Source organism: Populus trichocarpa, chromosome 15, assembly GCF_000002775.5.
Source record: "Populus trichocarpa isolate Nisqually-1 chromosome 15, P.trichocarpa_v4.1, whole genome shotgun sequence".
Classification (NCBI taxonomy): domain Eukaryota; kingdom Viridiplantae; phylum Streptophyta; class Magnoliopsida; order Malpighiales; family Salicaceae; genus Populus; species Populus trichocarpa.
This window is the reverse complement of record NC_037299.2, coordinates 1-22,225: the sequence shown is the minus strand read 5'-3', so window position 1 is coordinate 22,225 and position 22,225 is coordinate 1. Positions and strand designations below refer to the sequence as shown.

The window sequence follows — 22,225 nt, the reverse complement described above, 5'->3', positions numbered from 1 at the left end:
TTATGAATTATCATTTTGAAATGTAATATTTATATATCTTTATTTTCTTTGAAAACTTCTGTGTTATAAAATCAAATAGAAAATGTGTAGTATGTAATGGATGTGTGTGTGTGTGTGTGTGTGTGTGTAGATGTTGGTATGGCTAAATTATTTTCAGAATTATAAGATAAGTTTATAATATAAAGCAATAGAATACATTAGATGTTTTAAGACAATATGACTTTTAATCGTAATATTGTATTTATTTAGTCTAAATGCATATATGTAGTTAGTTAGCAATTATTATTCTTTAGTGATGAAATTATTTACTTTTCAATTTGTTTTAGTAATTCTTCTATGTTGACTTATTAATTGATATTATGAGACTTGAATATATTGATAGGTGTAAGTATTGAGAGATTAATTGATGAATGAGATGTGATCCAGGATGATTGGATCAAGATGAAAGTTGTAATGACATATAATAGAAGTAATAGAATACATTAGATGTTTTAAGACAATATGACTTTTAATCGTAATATTATTTATTTAGTCTAAACGCATATATATAGTTAGTTAGCAATTATTATTCTTTAGTGATGAACTTATTTACTTTTCAATTTGTTTTAGTAATTCTTTTATGTTGACTTATTAATTGATATTATGAGACTTGAATATATTGATAGGTATAAGTATTGAGAGATTGATTGATGAATGAGATGTGATCCAGGATGATTGGATCAAGATGAAAGTTGTAATGACATATAATAGAAGTGTTGTCGATAACTTGATACCAATAAAAAATAGAGAAAAATCTGCTGATTTTTTTTTAAAAAAAATTCCATAATCTTAGACATATTATTCAATACTTGGCATTCGTAAAGAAATGTTTGAGATTTCATGACATTATAATTTGAGGATGTTACAGTTTTGGTATCAAAGCATGGTTAAGGTTCAGTGGACTATTATTAATGTAAAATAACATTGTTTCAGGATGGTACATACACAGCAAGGTGCCCTGGGCTGACCTGTCACTAGCGAGGGACGGACGTCTAGTTGAGACAGGAAATAGAGGACTCGAGGGAGATCCTCTGGTAGATATAATATCTTTTGTGTCAGCAGTGTCGTTGCGATCCAGATAAGGAGAGTCATCAGGACTCCGAGATGAGCGGGGGATGTCACGACCAGGGATATTCGATGGAGATAGGCAGGGGACTCAACCCCCACCAACAGTAGCACCTGCAGTTGCACCAACAGCACCCCCCTACGGTAGCACCTCCACCATACCCAGATATCGGGACCATTGAGTATTACCCTCTGGGATACTGTGATCACTTTAGTTTGATAGGTAAAGAGTTTGAGAGAATTAAGTTGTGAGGCATTTATAGGAGAGGAGAATGCTGAGATAGCTGGGTGATGATTATGAAAGATAGAGAGGTCAATAAATCAAATATCAGTACCAGCAGAGCTTCGAGTGGATTATGCTACTCAGTTGTTATCGGATAGATCCCAAACATGGTGGGATAATGTTAAAGAGAGACGGGCTGCTGAGACGCTTAGATGGAGGGATTTCAGGATAGAGTTTGAGAACTAGTATTATTCCCATCAACATCGAAAGATCAAGGAATAAGAGTTATTGGCTCTTACACGGGGAGATATGATAATATTGGAATATGAGAGGAGATTTCATGATCTTTTTATGTTTGATTTTGTTTATTTACGTACTCTAGGGTTGTTGGTTACTCTAGGATACAGAGTGTGTGTGTGTGTAATTGAACTTGTAAAAACAGCTTTAAACTCGTGAGTTTTGGATGTTAAAAGCTTGTTTGTTTTTGTATTTTAAAAGTGATTTTAAAAAAAAAAATGAAATTTTTTTAAAATTTTAATATATTAATATAAAAAATAACCGCTAAGAAATAACATCCATAATAAATTTAAATCGACTCGTTACTAGTCTTTTAATAGTATTGATTAGTGAGAGATACTTGTTAAATGTTGATAAGATAGACGATAAAAGTCAATATATACCCGTTCGAATAGAAGAACCAAACGAAAGAAAGAAAAGAAGAGGCAATATCCAAGAACATACATGTGATGTGAGATGAGAACAGAAAGGGAGTGGAGACAGAGATAGCCGTTAGACAGTGAGAAGTGAGAGACTTATTATTATCATCATCCATTCCGCATATTCTCCACATTTTTTTGGTTAGCTTCCCAGCGCTTACCATTTTTATTTTTTATTTTTTATTTTTATTTTTAAAACTGTTACCATAATACATTATGCCAAACCAAGAGACCAAATCCCACTCTCATTTTCCTTACATGTATTTAGTCACTATTTATTTTTTCTTTTAGATTAGTTTTAAAAATATATTTAACTTGAAAAGGGATAAGAATAAAAAATTTTTAGAAAAGAATAATCTTAATATATTTTTAAATGAAAGAACATCTAATTTTTAAATTAGTGTTTAATAAAGTTTGATTTTAATATAACTTTTCAAGCTGGAATTCTTAAAAATACATTCTGGAGGATATTCTTAGGATTCAGTTGAAAAAACAGAGCGTGCGTGATGCTTAATATGTATGAGATGGTAGCATGAAGCGTGTGATGATGAGATGATGATGATGATGATGCTGCTGCTGCTGCTTAATATCTAACTCCTCGGTATGTATCTTTATAATCCAAAATTATATTATTTATCTATGAAATATAATGCCACTACTCCCTCCGTTTATATTCTTTAAGAAAGAAAAATAAAGTAGAGTACTTAGTAATAAATACGTGTTGTCTGTACGTGCAAAGGAAGGGTCAAGTCAACACGAAGAGAGAGAGGCTTTCTGAATAAAATTCTATAAATACCCCTCCTTCTCCTTGCACAATCCTGCCATTCGCCTTCATTTTCTTGCTTTCTTTTAATTTTCGGTCTGCGTATTCTTATTCTTAGAGAGAGAGAGAGAGAGAGAGTTAGGTGTGTGTGTGTGTGAGAGAGAGGGAGAGAGAGAGAGCGCGTGTGTTAGGTGTGAGCTAGGCTGTTTTGCAGGTGAGGAGTGGTAGCGTCGTCGATCGATCATTTCTTTTGGCCTCAGCTCTTCTTCTTCTTCGATCTCAACTGCTTGCTTCAGATCAGATCAGGTCAGTTTTTTTTTATTATTTTTGACTTATTATTGTTTCTCAGTTATTATTATTATTATTATTTTATCATCTTCTTCAATAAACTCCTTTTTTTTTACCCTGTAAATCTTCCTCTCTTGAAAATAATCTTAATCTTAATCTTGTAGCTCAGATCTGTTTTGTTTTGTTTTAGCATGTTTGAAACGTGAAACGCGCAGACACAATTTTCAGTGTCTGCTGGGTGTTTGTAAATATTTATGATGGTTGGAATTCGAATTCTTGTTGGAGTCCCCTTCCCTGTTCTTTTCTTCCTACAGAGAGAGAGAGAGAGAGCAGGGCATAGAATTACTTTCCTTTGAATTTCATTACTGAATTAAAGGGTGAAGATTTGGTACATATAAAAAAAGCCAGAGAGGACAACCTGGACCCTCTTCTTTCGAGCACTACTTCAGTTACATCTCAGTTGAGCTTGACCTCGTTCTGTTGGTGGCTTTGCAGAACCCTTCCAAGCTGCCAATGGAGGTTTTTGGTAAATCCACGATGTCTGCTCCTGCCAATGTTGTTTATCTCTCCACTATCCTTGGCCTTGATGGCCCAATTCCTGTCCACAAATGTGACTGCAAGTGTCAGAATGAACATGTCTTTGGCAACATGTACCGTTGCAGGCTCACTGGTCTCACTCACATCTGTGACAAGAACTGTAACCAGAGAATTTTGTACGACAACCATTCTTCCCTTTGCCGGGCTAGTCGCCAGATTTTCCCCCTTTCCCCAGCTGAGGAGCAGGCTGTCAGAGGAGTTCGCAGGAAGCTCGATGCTGAGAATAGCAGTGCTCCCACTGATAGCTGTTCTTTCAAGCGCAGGCGTGATGCACAGTTTCATCCTTCTCCTTTCGAGAGATCTTTCTCTGCTGTCAGTCCAATCTGCAGCCAAGTTGGAGATGGCATGGATATGAGCTAGATATAATATATCGTATACTTGAAATAACCCTTTCTCTTTCTATTCGTAATGTTCCTTTGAAGTTTTTCCTTTATATGTTTCATGAACGGATATGGATGACTTGGAACTTAATGTTGGGTAATTATTACGGTGGACCATAAGAGTCCTCCTCTATGTAGGAACGTTATATTTACTTTTCATGTGTAATGCAATTTAGCGGTTCCAATAGCGTAGCTTGACTTTTGATAGGGGATCTTGAACTCGCTCCATCCACTCTCTTATGAACCTTGAGTTTAATTTAGTTTCATTCAAGCCCTTTAATTTAGTTTCATTCAAGCCCTCCTCTTCATTTTTGAACTCTTAACAAACTACAGGTGCTTTCAGGTCTTTTGGAAGACTTTTATAGTATAGTATTGATTTTTAGCAATATGATTTACTTCAATTTGCAATTATTTTGTGTGTGTACCGTGTTTTGATCTGTTGTTGTGGATGTGCTTATTTGGTGCACGTTTGTTTTGTTACCTTTGTATTGATTTTACTGAGCTTCATCGGTCTCTGTTTTTGCTGTTTGAGTTTATGTGCTAATTTTTCTGTGCTATTTCTGTGCTTTATGATATTGGATGGTGGTTGTGTTTGGGTGCTGTTGGTTATGCAGCATAGTCTTATCAGGTTATTCAGTTCAAGGGTCTTTTTTGTATTGTTCTGTGGTCAAACTTACTTGCTTCTTTGCTTTATTTTGTCTGGTTTATTGCAGGCTGAAGACAAATATTGCGGTGATTACTTGCTTTTCTTTGTTGTTGTTTACTTAGTTTTGCTTTTCCTATGATGAATGCTTTCCTGAATGTACTTTTAATTTTGCAGGGGTTGGAGTTTATACAATTCAGAAGACTTTAAATATACCTTTCTGTTGTGATTAATGAATTGTTTTGTTCGAGAATATTTCTGACAATATAAAGCCTAAAAGGGAGTTTATTTTATCCTTTACAGGAATTCTGTCATTTCTTGCTGTGGTGAATGATGCTGCGTAGAACTGCTGATGGATTGAGAAGATGCTGCACTTATCTGCAGTTCACCCCTCCATTGTTGAAGAATTGAAATTGAGATACATGATCGTCTTATATTGACTGCTGGTTTGTTTTTTAACAGATCAGCGCCTCTGCTTTATGATACAGGTATTTCAAGGTCTGATTTCTTGCTTATCAAATGATGTTGAGCTGTAGGACTGATGTTTCTCAGACCCTACCTTATTGTCTGTTTTAGTTGAGTACCTACTACCTACCTTAACGATCCTGTTTTGTCTATTAACGCGGCAGATGGAACTTATTTGGTAGGACTATCGGGCTGTGAATGCGGAGGCAAAAGTTTTATAATTTTGGTGAGCCTTGAAGAGCAGCTAGCTAAGTTGTAAGAAGCGCTGGCTTTAACCTCGCGAATGCATCGATGCCAAGCGAAGCGCTGGCTCCGGCATCAGGAATCAAGATGAGAACAGTCTGCAAGTCCACATGGGGCTACCCCCTATCATGGTTTACTTGTTAATGGTGTTAGAGGGAGTTGAGCTTTTTGTATCTGGGCTGGTCTGAAGCTCCTGAACAAGTACATAGCGTCCCCTTCTGGTCTGAAACCACCCTGTTCTCGCCTCTTTTTTTTTCCCCAAATGGGGGGAGATTGTTGCATTTTGCATAAGCACTTGTATCCTCGAATTCTGATAATGGCCAAGAAAGAATGCTTTTCCTTGTTTCTCGTCAATTTGACCAAGCATTAACAAGTTAACGCTTGTATGTGATCACGATCTGGTGTGCTGGTCATTCATATCAGCGATGAATAAAAGGTGGTTTTAATATTGGGCTTTCAAAAGGATTAATATAATCACAGATGAAAAAGAGGGAAAGGGAAAGGGAAAGGAAAACAGAGAGAAGAGGGGCGAGGGTTGTAATCTGAATCACATGATGGTGTGTGGACTGTGATTGAAGAAGCCCATCAAGGCAATTCCCTCCTTTTTCGTTCAGTATGTTCGTATTTTTATTTTTTTTTATGTTTCTTTCAGTTGAAGAGAAGCGCTCAGAATATTTTTTTGCTTCTTTTGGGGGGGGAGAGGAGCGAGCGTGACTTTGTTGTTATCATCTAACATGTGCTATGCAGTTTTATCAAGGAAGGAATTGCTTCCGCATGAGGCCATCTGGTTAAAAAGAAATACTAAACCCAGAAAAGTGATATTGCGGCTCGGGGCTCAGCAAAGCAACGTAATTCCTCTCCCTGTTAGATTCTCACCCCCCCCATATCTAGGAGTTAGCCCTTGTAAGCAAAATGCAAACCCTCTGCTACCCGTCTCTCCCGAGCGAGCCTGCTTTGACAAGCCACTAACATCCCACCAGAATTCTCATTATGCCAGTTAAGATACCCCGGACGGTACTATTTTCCCCTCTCATTTTCTTTTCTTTCCTAATCCCTGTTTCGTACTCCTTCGCGTTTACAATAACAAACAACTGCCCCTATACCATATGGCCTGGTACCCTAGCAGGTGCAGGCACCCCGCAACTTGCAAGTACTGGATTTCGCCTGGATTCTGGTTACAGCATGCGCATTCCAAGTGTCCCAGGGTGGTCAGGTCGGATATGGGCAAGGACGGGTTGCACATTTGATGAGTCTGGAAACGGCACCTGTCAAACTGGGGACTGCGGGGGGAGGCTGGAATGTAATGGCATGGGTGCTTCTCCACCCGCATCGCTCTTTGAGGTAACCCTTGGCACAGGGGATGCCAAAGATTACTATGATGTCAGCCTCGTGGACGGCTACAATTTGCCTCTTGTTGCCGCACCTGTTGGGGTTCATGGTGCGTGCAATGCCACTGGCTGCCTTTCAGATATCAACATGGGTAAGATTTTCCAACTTCAACTGGTTTTCATTAAGAACATTCTTCCTCCTCGGTAACAAAATGACCTCATCCCTGAAACTTAAATAGGTTGCCCAAAGGAACTTCAGGTGGCCGGTGGTGATGGTGGAGAGGGAGGGGTGGTTGCATGTAAGAGTGCATGTGAGGCCTTTGGGCTGGACCAGTACTGCTGCGGCGGGGAGTTTGCCAACCCAACCACATGCCAGCCCTCCTTTTACTCGACCATTTTCAAGCGAGCTTGTCCAAGGGCTTATAGCTATGCTTTCGACGATGGTACCAGCATTTTCACTTGCAAGGCTGATGACTATGCCATCGTTTTCTGCCCCACAGCCAAAGGGTAATGCTTCTTTTCCTCTTTATTTATTTATTCTGCTGGGATCACAAATAGATCTTGTTTTTTCTGCTTCTCTCAAAGAAATGTAATAATTACGAATTGATCTCTGACACAGGATAAAGACACCTGATGGGGCACACGCAGCTACCATGATTCCCAATCCCGGTAATGGGGAGACAATGAAGCTGGTTTCCTCCTCAAACATACTCCAACCTCTTCCACTGCTGTTCCTGCTTCTCATCCTCTCTCTAACCTTATGAACATAGATGGAAGCCTTGCCAGGATGGAGCAATTCCACAAAACACATTCTTGCCTGTATCTGATCGGTGAACTGCACAAATCTTGCACAAGGATTGGCCTCAGAATACACTCAGCCAAGAGCACTAAGAGCTATTCCATGGAAATGCATCCTTTCGCATAATGAAGTTGTAATTGAATTGGTTCTCAATTCTATTAGAACATGTGAATCATGGCAGCAAATTAGCTCTCAAATTGAATTAGTTTATAGTGTTTCTATTGTAGAAGCGGCAAATTGGTAGGTTGCCCCCAGACACCAATTTATTGGTATGAAAAACGAACTTAAAATAACCATCATTTTCTTCCAAAATAAATTAAATAAGCTATGATGATTAAATCCAGCAAGTAAAGAAAACTAATCTAATTGTGATTTCTATATCAACCTCAATCAGCTACGTTATATCCGGTCATTAATGGTTCATGATTTATGCAAGCATGTATGATATATCATACGTTGCACGGCTTTCCTCCCGCAGTTTTACCTTTCTTTCGAGCCACTCCCTGCATCCAAACTTTCATGAATAAGCACGGATGGAATATATTGTAAAGCTAAGCAAAAGCACGGTTAAAGACATTGAGTTATTAGAAAAGGTTTAGAAACATACAGATGATTTCTCAGCTTTTCTCTTAATCATTCCATTGGATGGTTCTTCAACGTCCATATTCTGATCGGTTTGATGAGCAGTAGCCTTTGTTATCTTGTCAGTCTCATCTTCAGAAAAGAAAGAAAAACCCTCAAGCGTTCCTACTCATACAAGTCATTTCAGCGAGCTACAAAAGTGAGTCTTTTTTTTGCAAAGGAATATTTCTCAATAAAGTAATTACATTAAAGAAACCATTAAATAAAAAACCTAACCTTCAACTGTAGTTTCATATTCATAAACATTACTGCGTTTTAAGCTGAATGAAGTCATTCATGGTAGCCTCTATCTGATCAAGCACAAGAACAAAAATAATCAGACAAAACCATCTTATCTGCATAGAATGAGTAATCTGAAGAGCAAATAGGGCACACCTTTGCCTTGGATTGACCAAAGCTAACCTGAACCGGAAGGGAAACATGCTATATCACGCAATCATCCCTTTCAAAAGTAAAATGTAGAACAGAACCCATGGAAATCATGGGGGACCAAGATGGGGACGGGAAAGTGAAAAGAGGGCAGTTGTTTATGAAGAATTCAAGTAGAGATCCCTGACATACAACGTAAAACGTTCTGGAAGGAACTGTTGTTGTTCTGTATATTGTGCCTGAAAAAATTAAAGTTAACAAATCAGAAGCAAGCTCTTTATGGAGGCATGCATAACAAAAAATCACAAGGTCGAGGTTTTTAAGGTGGATATCGAAACTGAGCCAAAAATCAAGCAGAGGTGAAAACGAGAGTGAAAAGTAAAGCACACAAGACACCAAGTAACATGGTCAAGTAGAATGTAGGGGAAATAAAACAGCATAACTTTTTTGTTGGGAATCTTTTCATAGATTGCTCGAGCTACTTTCTAATGAAGTTTAGTTATAGCAACATCAACATGATTGCTGTGAGCAAAATCTGGGAAATTATGCATAATGATTCTGAAGGGAAAAAAACCTTTTATTTCTGAAAATCTAATGCACTCTGCCACTAAGAAATGGTTGAGCTCTCTTCTGGTTCTATTAGAGGGGAAATATTTGAAAAATCCTACCAAAATCATCCTAACAAAGCAAAAGATACCTTTCAAGTCTAGGTGCATTTCAGAATCTCCAGATGGGGTATCTGGAATCACTGGTCGCCCAACAGCCCCCATTTCACCACTTAGATCAATGGATTCACCTTCACACTCAACAAGTGCCTGTACCAAAAAACTTTTAATTAATCACTAATGTGCTTGTGCATGCATGAATAAATTTATGTACTCATTTCTTTATATACATAGATTTATATATTTTGTGGTGAAATCACAGAACCACCAAACTAGAAGCAAGCCCATTATTAAGCAGGGTGGTACATGGTCCAGAAAACAATGTCTAAGGACTCACCAAGAGACCAAATAACTAAGCAATACAAAAATAAGCAGCCGGCAGTGCGTAGTTTGCTTCTTCCCAGAACTGGACTTCTCTCATCCCAGGACTTTAAACCTTAATTATTTGAATTTCTACAAGTTATTGAGAGAGAAGACCTAACAATACATAAAAACTATGTCTATTAATAATATATCCAAGATAGCACTTTGAAGTTAGGAAGTTAAATGATATCTATAATTAAAGCAGATGAACAAGAAGTGATAAACAAGACAAATCAGAAACCTACCTTGGAACGCTGGACTTTCTCAGAAAGCACCAATGGTAACCTTGATATAGAAACCTGCATGCTTATGTTACTGGGTGAATTGAGTGAAGCATGGGCAAGGGGTAGAAATATTGGTTACTACAGATAATTCTTACATGAGCATTGATAAGCTTCTCAGATGTGACTTCCTCTGTAATTTCTACATCACCATGGTTTCCTGTAATGTCAGTCAAGCACATTCTAAGAATATGTGAGAGAGAAAGATCTAGGCATCAAATTTGGAGAGAAGTAAAATTCACCACAAGTGCCCTCTTCTCCTTGTACCTTTACTTTGCACATTATTGCTTTCATTCTTCCCCTTCTTTCCTTTCTTTGGAGCATGACCCTCTCCTTCTGGAGTTTTCAGAGATTTAGTTTTTGAGGCCTTTTTTTACCGGAGACACTTCTCTAGTGTGCAAAGAAATGGGATCCTCATCGTTTCCACACTCTTCAATTTTACTTTTTTCGACATCCCGTATAGGGCTATTATCATGACAAGACTCAGAGTCCAATGATAATGCCCAAACTGAATGGTTTGATGCCTGTTAGCATCATTGTGCTTGTCAGTAATATCAAGCATATAAATAGCAAGCTAGACATCTTCCAACGAGTTATGTGATCATTAAATATAACAGCATTACCTCATCTAAGCTGCATGTATATTGATTCATCACAATCTATAGAAAGACAGCTGAATAAATAGAGATAGAGAGAGTTAAATTCAGGGAGATCTTGGAGGAACTCTGACAAATTAATTTGATAATAAGAGAATATTAGAACGGACATAACCACAGTGTAGGTAGCACATGAAGGCCTTAGAAAACTAAATATTCAAAACCAGTAACCATGCTAGGGCTTCCTATTAAAGAAACATTCCGCACGCCAATAGTGGTAGAAAGAAAGTCTAAAATTAGTTGACTGTATACAATATCGTTCAATGCAATGAATGGTTAGAAATTAGATATCAACACCAAAATTCATCACACCAGAATGAGCATAGCAGAGGACATTAAGTGTGGGGGAGGTGGCATGCCAACCATTTGATTCCTTCACTTGTGAAACCAAGAAGGATGTCACTCTTAGAAACACCTCTAGCTTTTAGCAGAAAATTAAAGGTAAACTCCCTCAATTTGCTGTTTGAAACCAGCCACTGTTATCTAACATCAATTTTGGCAATACATAAAAGCTTTCGTTGGCATATAACTATTAAACGACAATATTCCTTCACTATAGGAGCCATGTATAGCTAGCAGAAGCAACATTTCTTATGTGATATCCAGCTTTGGACAAAATTCTCCCACAAACTCAGACAACTCCCAAAACAGGCTATGGTATATACTTCACAGCTTTATGTACTGATCAATCAGAAACTATTGGCAGAAACTAAAACGAACACAAAAGAAGTGTTGGTATAAATGTTCTTACATGACGTTCTTCAGTATGCTTTGCAGATGTGCCATCCTCAATTTCTTGCCCATCATCCCCATCCCCTGAATCATCAACAGAAAAACAAAGTGCATTACTTGAAAGCCAATACTGCATGAATTTGAAGGGAAAAAAAAAGAACCATTGAAGAAAACAGAAGAAATTGTGAGAAAAACCACCATATCTAAGGCTTATCACAAGCAATGGTACTGTATCTACCATTGAAGAAGAAACCAATAATGTTTCGCTAACATAAAATGTATTGTTTCACCTTTTCTTTTCTTTTTCTTTGCTCCCCCTTTTGATTTGGAAATCTTATTCAACGGAGAGTCTAGTAGTTGGAGCAACTGGATGGTTGTCTTCGTCTGAGGATGGAGAATCAATGGTATCACCCCCAGAAGGACCCGCCTTGGGTGAAGAGGCTGAATCAGAGGACAATGTCAGAATTGAGGCCTGTTAGGGAATGCTTTAGCGAGTTAGAATTGGAAACGTTATAACAAGAGCATAATTGAGCAAAACTCGTATGCAGTTGCGACGAAATGACACATAATTATTGGTTAATGTTCTTGGTTGCTGGCTGGGAAAAAGGGAAAAGAAGAGACCTGGAAAGAAGGTAGCCAGTCTGTAGAATACCGTGAAAAAATTAAAAATATTTAGTTATTTATTAATTATATTAAATTTAATTTTTAATTATTATATATTTTATTTTTATTTTTATTTTTTTAATTTTATCTCTTAAAATTTAATTTTTATATTAATTTTGATTCATAATTTTTATTTTATTTTATTTTTTAATTATTTTTTATTTTATTTAAAATAATTTACAAAATTAAATTTTTATTATTATGGTTTTTTTCTAGATTGTTATTTTTTTATTTAAAATAATTTGTAAAATTAAATTATTTTTTAAATTTATTGTTTTTTATTATTATTTTTTGTTAAATTTGGTATTTGATGTTTTAATAAATTTTTAAAAAATATTAATAAGTTTTTTTTAACTCATTTTCATAGCTAAACAATAAAAAATATTTTTTAATTTATTTTTTTGTAATACTATTAAATATTAAAAATTATTTAATTTTCAAGAATATACTTTATATAAAAACTATTTTCTAGAAAGAAATTACTTTTAAGTTATTAAAAAAAAACCAGAGGAAAATCGATAACACCTAAGCTGTAAAAAAAGGAAATGAAGGGAATAAAAACAAACGAAAGAGAGGGTGAAGTTTTTCTCCTCTCCCGTATCTTTCTCTATCCACATAGCTCGAAGCAGCAGCGGCGGCGGCAACAAAGTGGTAGGAAAAAAAGAAATGGAGCAGCAGGGTAAACAAGGAGTAATTGTGTCCAAACTGCTACCCAATCAAGACCCAGTTAAGTTCGTACAGTTCAAGTATAAGGAATTGGAGGATGGCTTTAAGTCTTGGTTGTCGAAACAGTCTTTGCTTGTCGAGGCTGCCGTTGTCACCGCCACCAGCGGTGTTCAAGGCGCTGCCATCGGAGCCATAATGGGCACCATCACCCCTGACATCTCTTCCTCTATGCCAACTCCTCCTCAGGCTGCCCTCAACCCTCAAGCCATGGCCTCTCTCAAGCAAGCTCAAGTACCCTGCCTGTCTCACATACCTCACTCCATGCTTCTTGCTCTTCTTATTTATTTTTCTGTTTATTTCATTTATATTTTTTTACAAAAGGGTTTATCTTCTTTCCTCACTTGAATTGCTGTGCTTTGAAATGGGAGAAGATTAATTACCCTAAATGAATATCTTAAAGAGAGATACTTTTTTTCCTCTGATAACATAGAATTAGTTTCATCATCAAGTTACTAGGAGATTGTTATGAAAGTTTATGAGTTAAATAAAATAGGGTTTTACTCTTTACTGCATCAGAGTTAATTTTTCTGAACTTTCTCTCCTTAACATGATTGTGGGGTGGCATATATTATTTGCTTCTGAATTCATATATTTTGGTAGAGTTTCTTCATTTGTTTGTTTTAATGCTGTATGATCTTGGAATTTGGAATACTAGCTCACAAGGTTGATGAGGATCCCTGTGGCAAAATCTACCAAGCAGTTTTTGCTTCTTGTAATGAAAATGGTGACTTTTCTTTTTGGTTCATATGAGTTCTATGTCTCACATACTTTCTCTTGAAACTCGGTTAAGCATTCCAAGGAAGAATGTGGTGGAGAGGGCAAAAATCCTTCAGAATTGGTTTATCCTTGGACTTATACTTCTATTCAATATATTGAAGTAGATTGATTATGTGGTGACTGGAATTAATCGATACTGCTTCCATGAAGAGTTTGCTAATGTTTAACAAACAATATGCTTCACCTACAGGCTTTAGCTGGCGGTCCCTTAATACAAGCTCGCAACTTTGCTGTAATGACTGGAACTAATGCTGGTATAGCCTGTATCATGAAGAGATTGCGTGGCAAGGAGGATGTCCAATCTAGGTTAACTTTTTCTGCATTTCCTTTGCTTACGTTCTTTTTCAGACAAGAATCTTTTTTCATGTCTTCATGTTCTCCTTAAGAGGATGATCGACCTCATAAACTGTTGTATTAGATGAATTTCATTTAGCATTTTATGGTGACTCTCTGCACACAATTGAATCCTAAGAACTACAGATGTATAAACTAAGCTGCACAGATATTAGTTACCAAATTTTTTAATCTATTTATTGTATGCTTCTAATGGAATCTATTTGAAAAGGGAAGAGTTTGGGTTTGAATTCTATAGTTGTATCAAAAGAAAAGACACAGGAATACAATAGATGGATTAGAATGCCTGAAAATGTAGGCAATGAACGGACCAATGCCTGATTTAATGTGTCTGACAATGATATATCGTTATTGTCATGTATTAAACTCATCATCTCATTCTACGAACAGTATAGATCTTACTCAGGAAAATTAGGTCTTGAAAGGTAAAAAGATTCATGGAAATTCAAAATCAGTGGAGGAAATGGAATACTTTTGTGGTAGGATACCATATATGGCTGGAGATTGGGTCAAAAATCTCCAATTTTCTTTAGCTCAAGGTACTTTAAGTTTCAAGATTTCTTATCCCAAGGTGCTTTAAAGTCCAATCCTATCTTTCACTATTCAAATATTAATGAAGCCTACGAAAATGTATCCATGCCTTCACAGCCTTAGAGTATTCAAGTGTATTCATGGCCTCTCCAAAATATTGTTCTGTTTCTTTTTTCTTTTTAACTCTTGGATTAAAAGACATGCAATATGTGTCTGGAGTCATCTGACCCCAATTTCTATTGAAGCATTTCAAGCATGGTTGATGATTACTTATTCCAATAAATATTATAAATTTATTGTTGCAGCATGGTCGCAGCTTTTGGTTCTGGTGCCATGTTCTCATTGGTGAGTGGCATGGGTGGCCCAAACAATGCTACAAATGCAATAACTTCTGGACTTTTCTTTGCATTAGTTCAGGGTGGTCTTTTCAAGGTAAAGATTTAAGGGAAGATTCATCTTTCTTTTCAACAGAATCATGCTACATTCAGTTTATTTCTTTTCCCATGCAAGTTGTGAGTATAGATTGAAAAAGCTTTCTATTTGATATTAGTCCTATCGAAAATATTTCTTGCATTCATATAAAGAAGCAATCTGTTCTGGAGTCTTGTTTCTATCTTGAGATCATTCTTATATTCTGATTTTAATCCATGTTCTCTAACAACTTTCTGTTGGTTTTACCCTTGCCAATGCTGAGATAAATTTTTATGTGATTTAGCTGGGGGAGAAGTTCTCTCAACCACCAACTGAAGATTTGCACTATGCCAGAACAAGATCCATGCTAAGTAATCTTGGCCTCCAAAATTATGAGAAGAATTTTAAGAAAGGGTTGTTAACAGATCACACCTTGCCTTTACTGACTGATAGGCAAGTTGTTAGATGATCTAGTCTTCATTCACCTTATCTACGATCAATTTGCTTTTGTGTTCTATCAGTATTTATCAAGTAATATATTATTATATTTTAAAAAAAGATCTGTGGTGATCATTGATTGCTATGTTGTGTGTTCGGTTACAGTGCTCTTAGAGATGTGAGAATCCCACCTGGACCAAGGCTTCTCATTCTTGATCATATTCAAAGGTCTGCCTCATGCTCTATCCACGACACTATTACCTTTGGCTATTGTGTTTTATCTGATTTTGAATAATATTTTGTGTTTAGGGACCCGGAGCTGAGAGAGAAGACAGGCAAGCCGTGATTGATGATGTGTTAAAACAAATGGTTTAGCTGTGAGAGAGCACTTTGTTTTTAATACAACAGAGATTAGGGGGGAATAGTTGTTGTGTCATTAATAAGATAGCCTTTTTCTCGTGAACTATCCTTCGAATTCAATTGCTGTTCTATCGTCTAAGGAATTTCATCGTTAACATCCTAAAGCTTTAAATTTTGTTTTTGATTGCTGTGGAGCCTTGAATTGAATGATAATACGCTTAGCTTGTATAGTGAATGTAGTGGGAGTGTCTAAACTCTAATCAGGCGTTATATTTGGTTGAAGCAACTGTAGTAGCATGTGTATTGTGCTTTACTTTTGGGAAGCAAGGTTTTGCATGGAACTGCATGTCACCATCTCCTGCGGAGTTTACTTTGGGGGTAGTGGTTGTTTTTTAAAATTAATTTTAATATTAGTATATCAAAATTGTTTAGAACATACAAAAAAAAATTAATTTGAACTAAATAAAAAAATTATGTTTTTTTAAATGTGTTTTTGAAACACAAAAATAAAAGAGGTTTTTTTTACTCTGAATCTTTGTCACAATTAATAACTCTTTTTCAAAATTTTGAAAGTTAAACACAAACAAAATAGAGTTTTTCGAGGGAGTTAAATTCAATGATATTTTATTTTTTAATTGCAAGATATATATATAAAATTTAATTTAAATACAAAGATAAATTAACTTAAAATTATGAAACTAAATTGTTAGTCTGAGCTATGTTTTCTTTTAGTGAAAAAAAAATCCAGGTATAATTGATGTTTTTCTATTAGGAAAAAAAACCTTGTGGAATTTAACTTGATGTGACCAGCTCGATTTCACGAATCCAAAGATAACATGGACGATTAGTAAAAATATAATTTGACTAAAAAAAATTAAAACAATATTTTTTTAAAAAAAAATATTAAAATGAAAACATATTGGATCAAATCAGGTTAACTCGAGTTAACCTTTCAAATTCACGATCTGAGTTATCATACCATGATAGCCCTATACAAAATAAAATTCAATTCCTGATAAATCCATTGTTGAATGAAAAAGTTGGTAAAAACTCTATCTAAAAAAAAGACACAATAAAACGATCTAAGTCTACTCGGGTTAACTTGCAAAACCCGTGATCTGGATCACAAGACTAGGATAACTTCATATAAAACAAACCAAAATAAATAACAAAGTCTAACTCATAATAAACTAAATGTTGAAGATATTATATGATGAAACTAAAAAAAAAAAGCAAAAAAAAAAAAACATTATTCACCAAATAGAACGAACATAATGAAACTGGAACATCTTGGTCGAAATTTGGTCAAGAAATCCAGAATGGACCAAGATTCAAAGCGAGATAATACTTATTCCTGATTATTCTATTTTTTAAAATGGTATGAGATATACCAATCATTTTGAGCGGAATGAAATGAAATTGACAACCTTAATCTATAAGAATAAAAAGAAATCTCATTAATGCGTTGTTTAAAAAACCAGGGAAATGATAATGGGAAAGCAACAAAAAAAAAGAACTTGATTCCACGAAACCTGGCTTGAGTTCTACCTTTACCAATTTACCCTATAATAAATATTACAATTACAAATTACATTAAATTAAAAAAAAAACTAAAACTAGTGGGTAAAATCTAGAGTGTAAACATAGCACATACTCATAAAACATTGTGGACCACCTGAGGATTTTTTATTTTTTAGTTTGTGCATAAAAATTGAGGAAAGATAGAAAAGAGAGGAAAGAAAAGGTTGTCAAGATTTAATTGTCGACATGCGTCACCCTAGAAGGAAGAGCTCAACAAGATGATTTCGACCACACCAAAGAAGATCACCATTGGAGCTCAAAGAAGGTCGCAAGTGTTGTCTCACACAACGACCTCCTCACACATTTGTCTCGTACACATGCCAAACAATCCTCCCTAGTTCTCTTATGTCATTTCAATTTAGTTCCATACTTCACACAGTTTTTTATTTGGTCCCAAATTCGTTGATGACTTTTGAACTTGCTCCTAAATTTCATCCTACCCAAGGCAAATTAAGGTCTAATAAGGGAAAAGAAAGAGATATATTGCTCAACTTGGTTACCTCATTGTGGTGTCCATGATACGGGTCGTGAATTTCATGAGTTTACTCAAGTTGATTAAGGTCAATGCAATATGATAATTTTTTTAAAAAAATTTATCAACAATTCTTTTATAGCTCTTCAATTTAGTCTATTTGATAACTCTTTAATTTAGTATCAAATTTCATCCCACTTGATGCTAATTAAGACCCAACCGAGAAGAAAATCATGGATACAAAAGGAGACATATTGCCCAACCAAATTATCTTATTATGGTCGTGTCAATGATCTAGATCATGAATTTCATGGGTTAACCTAGGTTGACTAGGTCGATACAATATGATATTTTTTAAAAGTTTATCCCCATATCTTTTATAACCCTGCAATTTAGTCACAAAATTCATCCTACTCTATGCTAATTAAGGCCCAATTAAAGTCTAATAAAAAAGAAAACAAGGGATGTAAAAAAAAAGATATGAAAAAAAAAGACATATTGGCCAATTGAGTTACCTTTTTGTGGTCATGTCCATGACCTATGTCATGAATTTCAAGATTAACCTAGGGTGACCAAGTTGATACTATATGGAATTTTTTTTTAAATTTCATCCCTGGTTCTTTTACATCTCTTCAATTTAGTCTCAAATTTCATCCAACTAGATGCCAATTAAGGCCTAACCAAGGAGAAAATGAGAGGAAAATGAAAAAGATAAATTACCCAATCGAGTTATCTCATTATGGTCATTCCCATTACCTTGATGGGTTAACCCGGGTCAATACAATATATCATTGTATTTTCATTTCACCCCCTAATTTTTTTTCTTACGATTTAATCCCTGGAGTCTAATAAGGTTAGGTAGAGGTTAAAACAACGACAATGTAATCAATCAGGTTAACCCATCATACCTGTGACATGGATCATGACATTGAGATAACCATAAAGAAAGCAAACCACAATAAATTATAAAATCAAAGTTATAATAAACCAAGTGTTGAAGAATGTAATTGTTAAGAAAATAATCAAGGTAAATACTATTGTTTATTTCCTAATTAATAAAAGGAATAGATCAATGAATTCAACAACTCTAGGTAATCAAAAAAAAATATGATCAAGCATATTTTCTATAATTTATTTTATTTTATTTCCTTGTGTATTGTTATATGACTATATAAACTCTACATGAGTGTAACATATATATCAAATTATTGAATAATAACATCTTCTTATATTCTAAATTTCTTTTTGGTATTGAAGCAAGTCGATCATATATTACTCTAAATATTGATTTCTGCTTTTTCAGTGGACGACCTTATACTTTCTGTCCGACCACTTTAAAATACTTTATTTTCAATCCTCTTCATTGTTTATCAAATATTTTATTTACTATCATTTTTTAATGATAAATCAACTCATGATAAGAAGAAGTCTTAAGATCATGTGGATGACCAAATGACATCCAAAGAATACAAAAAAAATGGAGGTGCAAGATGACAAAGCCCAACAAAATAATTGTTATTATGCATCAAAAGATCGACATACAAACAAAAATAAGAGAGATTTAATGCAAGTTAATAAATTCTTGCACAAGATATAAGATGGCATAAAAAAGAGACAAAAAAAAAAGAGTTCTTCCTAAAACAGAAAAAGGAAAATGACCAAAGAGTCATGATAAGAAGAAGACACCAGCCTGATGAAGAGTGAGCCAAAATAGAATGACCATTTAAAAAGCCAATTCTTGAAAAGAGATGTTTGGCCAAAAATATGACATCAACAATAAGAGAAGAAAAATGGCTAAGAATAACTATATTTCAAAAAATACAATTATTGAAGATAAACAGGTGAGACTACAATGACAATAGAAGTTGTGTATGTCATACTCATGAATAGCATTTGTCATGAGTTTGAGGGAGCATGTTAAGAAAATAATCAAGGTAAATATTATTGATTATTTCCTAATCAATAAAAGAAAGAGATTAAAGGATTCAACAACTTTAGGCAATCAAGAAATTATGTCAATCATCTAATCAAAGGAGATGTCAAACATATTTTCTATAATTTATTTTATTCTATTTCCTTATGTGTTTTGTTATATTGTTATATAAACTTTATATGAGTTGAATATAACACATATATCAAATTATTAAATAATAATACCCTCTTCAATTCTAAACTTCTTCTGAAATTTAGAAAAAAAAAACATAGATTAAAAAAATGTAAAAAGGGAGACATATTGCAATATGGCATTTTTTCCCAAGCAAAAAACATGATTAAAAAAAGGTGAAAAGTCATCTCCATGATCCGGGTTGTGAGTTTTCCAAGTTAACTCAAGTCGGTGCAATATGACTTTTTTTTTAAAAAAGAATTCATCATCAATTCTTTTATAGCTCTTCAATTTAGTCTCTTTGACAACTCTTCAATTTAATATTAAACTTCATCCCACCTGAGGCTAATTAAGACCCATCTGAAGAGAAAATAATGGATAAAAAAGAAGATATATTGCCCAACCAAATTACCTCTTTGTGGTCGTGTTCGTGACCTATATCATAAATTTTGCGATTAACCTAGGGTGACCAATGTCTATATATGATATATTTTTTTTTAATTTTCTCTGTTTTTTTTTACGACTCTTTAATTTAGTCTCAGATTTAATCCAATCGGACAACCGAACATCAATTAAGGCCTAACCAGGTAGAAAAGAGGAAAAAAAAATTTACTCAACTGAATTAGCTCATTATGATCATTTTCATTAATCAAGTTATAAATTTAATGAATTAATTTAAACCAATACAATATATCATTGTATTTTCATTTTACTCCTTAATTTTTTTTTTGATTTAATCGTTGAAGCCTATAAAGATTAGGCAAAGATTAAACCATTGACAATGAAAAAATAAATAATTGGGAGCAAGATCGCCGTTTGAAGAGGGCGACTAGAGTTCACCTCTTGCCTCATGTAGGTCACCAACTCTCTTTTACATTTATTAACACATATATGGTAGGAAATTAAAATTTTTATCCGGCACACGGGTAAAGTTTTCAATTTGCATCTCACACTTTTCGTCATATGAAAAAATTATCGTGCTCCGGCCTGCAGTGAAGCGTGGGACACCGGGCCTGGTCCTCTTCTAAAAGGCAAGAGCTTTGTTATCACCAAATTTTTTATTAACGAATATGTGCAGTACAAACTCTGTGTGCCCAGGTAAAAACAGTTAATTAAACTGTTCTGCTGCTGCCATTAGAGGGTTGGTTACTCCCTCTGCAACCAATCTAAAAAGGTAAGTTGCTGTCAGAACCCCTGTACAACATGGTACATCTCATACAATGATTTTTTCCAGAGAAGGTTACGGCGATACAGGAGAAAACACTGCTGAAATAAAACTAGAAAAAGAAGAAACTAATCAAGGCAGGGCGAATACTCAAATTTCATTCACTCTTTTCTAGAACAAAGAAAAAAAGGAAAAAGAGAAAACAATGTACAAAATTATTGACTCTCCTGGAATTGGGAAAGGGAGGGAGTCTTCAATCATCTAGAGAGAGACCTAATCAACATACAAAGGTACAGGCAAGAAACATATCTACCCGCTCCCAGATACATATATGCTTGTTGAGGAGCCAAGAAGACAAGAAAAAGAAGAAGAGAAAAGGGGATGTTGACGATGATGATGGTATTAATTGGTTAGATGGAGAAGATTGTGGGCTTGGGAGAGCTCGTTCATGAGAGAGAGAATGCGGGAATGGTAGGCACGGGCTTGATTGGCAGCCTCGGCCTCCAGCTCACCCAGCTGGGAGCAGAGACTCTCCTCAGCCTCCTCTGCCACTCTGAGCCTCTCCCATGTCCTTTGTAGCTCTGATATCATCTTTGCCTCCCTCCGTTTGCTTTCTTCGAGGGCTTTCTCCAGCTCCTCATTTCTCTTCTTTAGCATCATCTCCTGATCATCTCTATCCTTGGCCAACCCCATTACTACTACTATTATTCTCTCTTCTTCCTTGGCTGGCTACGAGAAGACAAAGCACTCTAATTTTACCTCTCTTGGTTTATGGATGGCAACCAGTCTCTGCCCTTGTGGTTTTCTTATAGCCTCAATCAGTTGTGTCCAGGTTCAATGTATCTTCTCTCCCGATCTCCGAAAGACTAGCACTTGCCATTTCGTCTCCACGTGTTTGTTTTGCTTACGTATGTGCTTTGCTTGCTATTGTATATTTATACACCTACTTTTATATTTATTTTAACAAGTTTTTGTTTCAAGTTAATTATAACTTGGTCCTCATAGTTTAGTAAGAAAAATTAATGGGTTCTCGAGGTTTTAAATTATATATTTAATCTTTATATTTTTTAATATTAGTCCTCATGCTCTTAAAATCTATGTATAACTCTCTCTTTTTTCTTCTATTCATGTCCTTTTCGATTTATTTTTATTTTTATTTTTATTTTAAGAAATAGAAAGAAAACGAGATGGAAAGATTAATGAAAAAAAGAAAATATTTTACAAAAAAATGTATTATCAAATGAGTATATTCAATACAAATTAAATGACTATTTAATAATCTTTGTTACTGTGGAATTTATTTTAAGAAATCACAAAAAGAACTCATCGTCTAATAATAGTTTCAAAACATTCAATTCTTTTTCCTTGTTCGAGGAAAAACAAAAA

The 22,225-nt window shown here is 35.0% G+C and overlaps 5 protein-coding genes across 15 annotated transcripts; 3 read left to right on the top strand and 2 right to left on the bottom strand.

Annotated features, from left to right (window-relative positions):
• Positions 1-3,607: 3,607 nt before the first annotated feature.
• On the top strand, positions 3,608-5,776 carry LOC112324309 (uncharacterized). Of its 4 annotated transcripts, none has more exons than XM_052447624.1 (3): positions 3,608-4,063; positions 5,018-5,202; positions 5,362-5,776. In XM_052447624.1, exon 1 carries the CDS (start codon positions 3,608-3,610, stop codon positions 4,049-4,051), a length of 444 nt encoding a protein of 147 aa, XP_052303584.1. In that variant the 3' UTR covers positions 4,052-4,063; positions 5,018-5,202; positions 5,362-5,776. The 4 variants fall into 4 exon arrangements, with proteins under 4 accessions (XP_052303584.1, XP_024442089.1, XP_052303583.1 ...); XM_024586321.2 differs by having other exon boundaries at positions 5,344-5,776; XM_052447623.1 differs by having other exon boundaries at positions 3,608-5,202.
• Positions 5,777-5,919: 143 nt separating this feature from the next.
• Positions 5,920-7,734, top strand: LOC7474073 (pathogenesis-related thaumatin-like protein 3.5). The gene is made up of 3 exons (XM_002321903.4): positions 5,920-6,902; positions 6,990-7,257; positions 7,370-7,734. The coding sequence occupies exons 1-3, from the start codon at positions 6,413-6,415 to the stop codon at positions 7,512-7,514; spliced, it is 903 nt and encodes a 300-aa protein (XP_002321939.2). The 5' UTR covers positions 5,920-6,412; the 3' UTR covers positions 7,515-7,734.
• A 96-nt stretch (positions 7,735-7,830) lies between these two features.
• LOC7464484 (DNA-binding protein BIN4-like) lies at positions 7,831-11,909 on the bottom strand. 8 transcript variants are annotated; one of them, XR_002978084.2, is made up of 12 exons: positions 11,548-11,905; positions 11,277-11,341; positions 10,493-10,542; positions 10,137-10,393; positions 9,968-10,029; positions 9,834-9,887; positions 9,563-9,702; positions 9,258-9,375; positions 8,567-8,799; positions 8,408-8,481; positions 8,157-8,296; positions 7,831-8,052 (listed from the first exon to the last, which is right to left on the bottom strand). XR_002978084.2 is itself a non-coding variant. In XM_052447622.1 (7 exons), exons 1-5 carry the CDS (start codon positions 10,191-10,193, stop codon positions 8,615-8,617), a joined length of 501 nt encoding a protein of 166 aa, XP_052303582.1. In that variant the 5' UTR covers positions 10,194-11,291; the 3' UTR covers positions 8,157-8,296; positions 8,408-8,481; positions 8,567-8,614. The 8 variants fall into 8 exon arrangements, 1 of the variants encoding a protein (XP_052303582.1); XR_008057493.1 differs by lacking the exon at positions 11,548-11,905 and adding an exon at positions 11,456-11,470; XR_002978087.2 differs by lacking the exon at positions 10,493-10,542.
• A 566-nt stretch (positions 11,910-12,475) lies between these two features.
• LOC7464460 (chloroplastic import inner membrane translocase subunit HP30-2) lies at positions 12,476-15,799 on the top strand. Its single transcript, XM_002321902.4, has 6 exons — positions 12,476-12,877; positions 13,614-13,729; positions 14,614-14,740; positions 15,024-15,172; positions 15,323-15,385; positions 15,467-15,799. Exons 1-6 carry the CDS (start codon positions 12,587-12,589, stop codon positions 15,501-15,503), a joined length of 783 nt encoding a protein of 260 aa, XP_002321938.1. The 5' UTR covers positions 12,476-12,586; the 3' UTR covers positions 15,504-15,799.
• Positions 15,800-20,979: 5,180 nt separating this feature from the next.
• LOC7464483 (protein RESPONSE TO LOW SULFUR 2) lies at positions 20,980-21,634 on the bottom strand. Its single transcript, XM_024586322.2, has one exon. The coding sequence runs from the start codon at positions 21,530-21,532 to the stop codon at positions 21,242-21,244; it is 291 nt and encodes a 96-aa protein (XP_024442090.1). The 5' UTR covers positions 21,533-21,634; the 3' UTR covers positions 20,980-21,241.
• Between the last annotated feature and the right edge of the window lie 591 nt (positions 21,635-22,225).

Excerpts from the sequence above, each read along its gene's own strand:
- LOC7464460 (XM_002321902.4), top strand. The coding sequence starts at position 12,587 with ATGGAGCAGCAGGGTAAACAAGGAGTAATTGTGTCCAAACTGCTACCC. Across the intron at positions 13,730-14,613 it reads AAGGAGGATGTCCAATCTAG|CATGGTCGCAGCTTTTGGTT; the intron begins GTTAACTTTTTC and ends TTATTGTTGCAG. Across the intron at positions 15,173-15,322 it reads TTGCCTTTACTGACTGATAG|TGCTCTTAGAGATGTGAGAA; the intron begins GCAAGTTGTTAG and ends GTTCGGTTACAG.
- LOC7464483 (XM_024586322.2), bottom strand. The coding sequence starts at position 21,532 with ATGGGGTTGGCCAAGGATAGAGATGATCAGGAGATGATGCTAAAGAAG.
- LOC112324309 (XM_052447624.1), top strand. The coding sequence starts at position 3,608 with ATGGAGGTTTTTGGTAAATCCACGATGTCTGCTCCTGCCAATGTTGTT.
- LOC7474073 (XM_002321903.4), top strand. The coding sequence starts at position 6,413 with ATGCCAGTTAAGATACCCCGGACGGTACTATTTTCCCCTCTCATTTTC. Across the intron at positions 6,903-6,989 it reads CCTTTCAGATATCAACATGG|GTTGCCCAAAGGAACTTCAG; the intron begins GTAAGATTTTCC and ends AAACTTAAATAG. Across the intron at positions 7,258-7,369 it reads TTCTGCCCCACAGCCAAAGG|GATAAAGACACCTGATGGGG; the intron begins GTAATGCTTCTT and ends TCTCTGACACAG.
- LOC7464484 (XM_052447622.1), bottom strand. The coding sequence starts at position 10,193 with ATGCTCCAAAGAAAGGAAAGAAGGGGAAGAATGAAAGCAATAATGTGC. Across the intron at positions 10,030-10,111 it reads AGGAGAAGAGGGCACTTGTG|GAAACCATGGTGATGTAGAA; the intron begins GTGAATTTTACT and ends CTGACATTACAG. Across the intron at positions 9,888-9,967 it reads AGAAGCTTATCAATGCTCAT|GTTTCTATATCAAGGTTACC; the intron begins GTAAGAATTATC and ends ATAAGCATGCAG.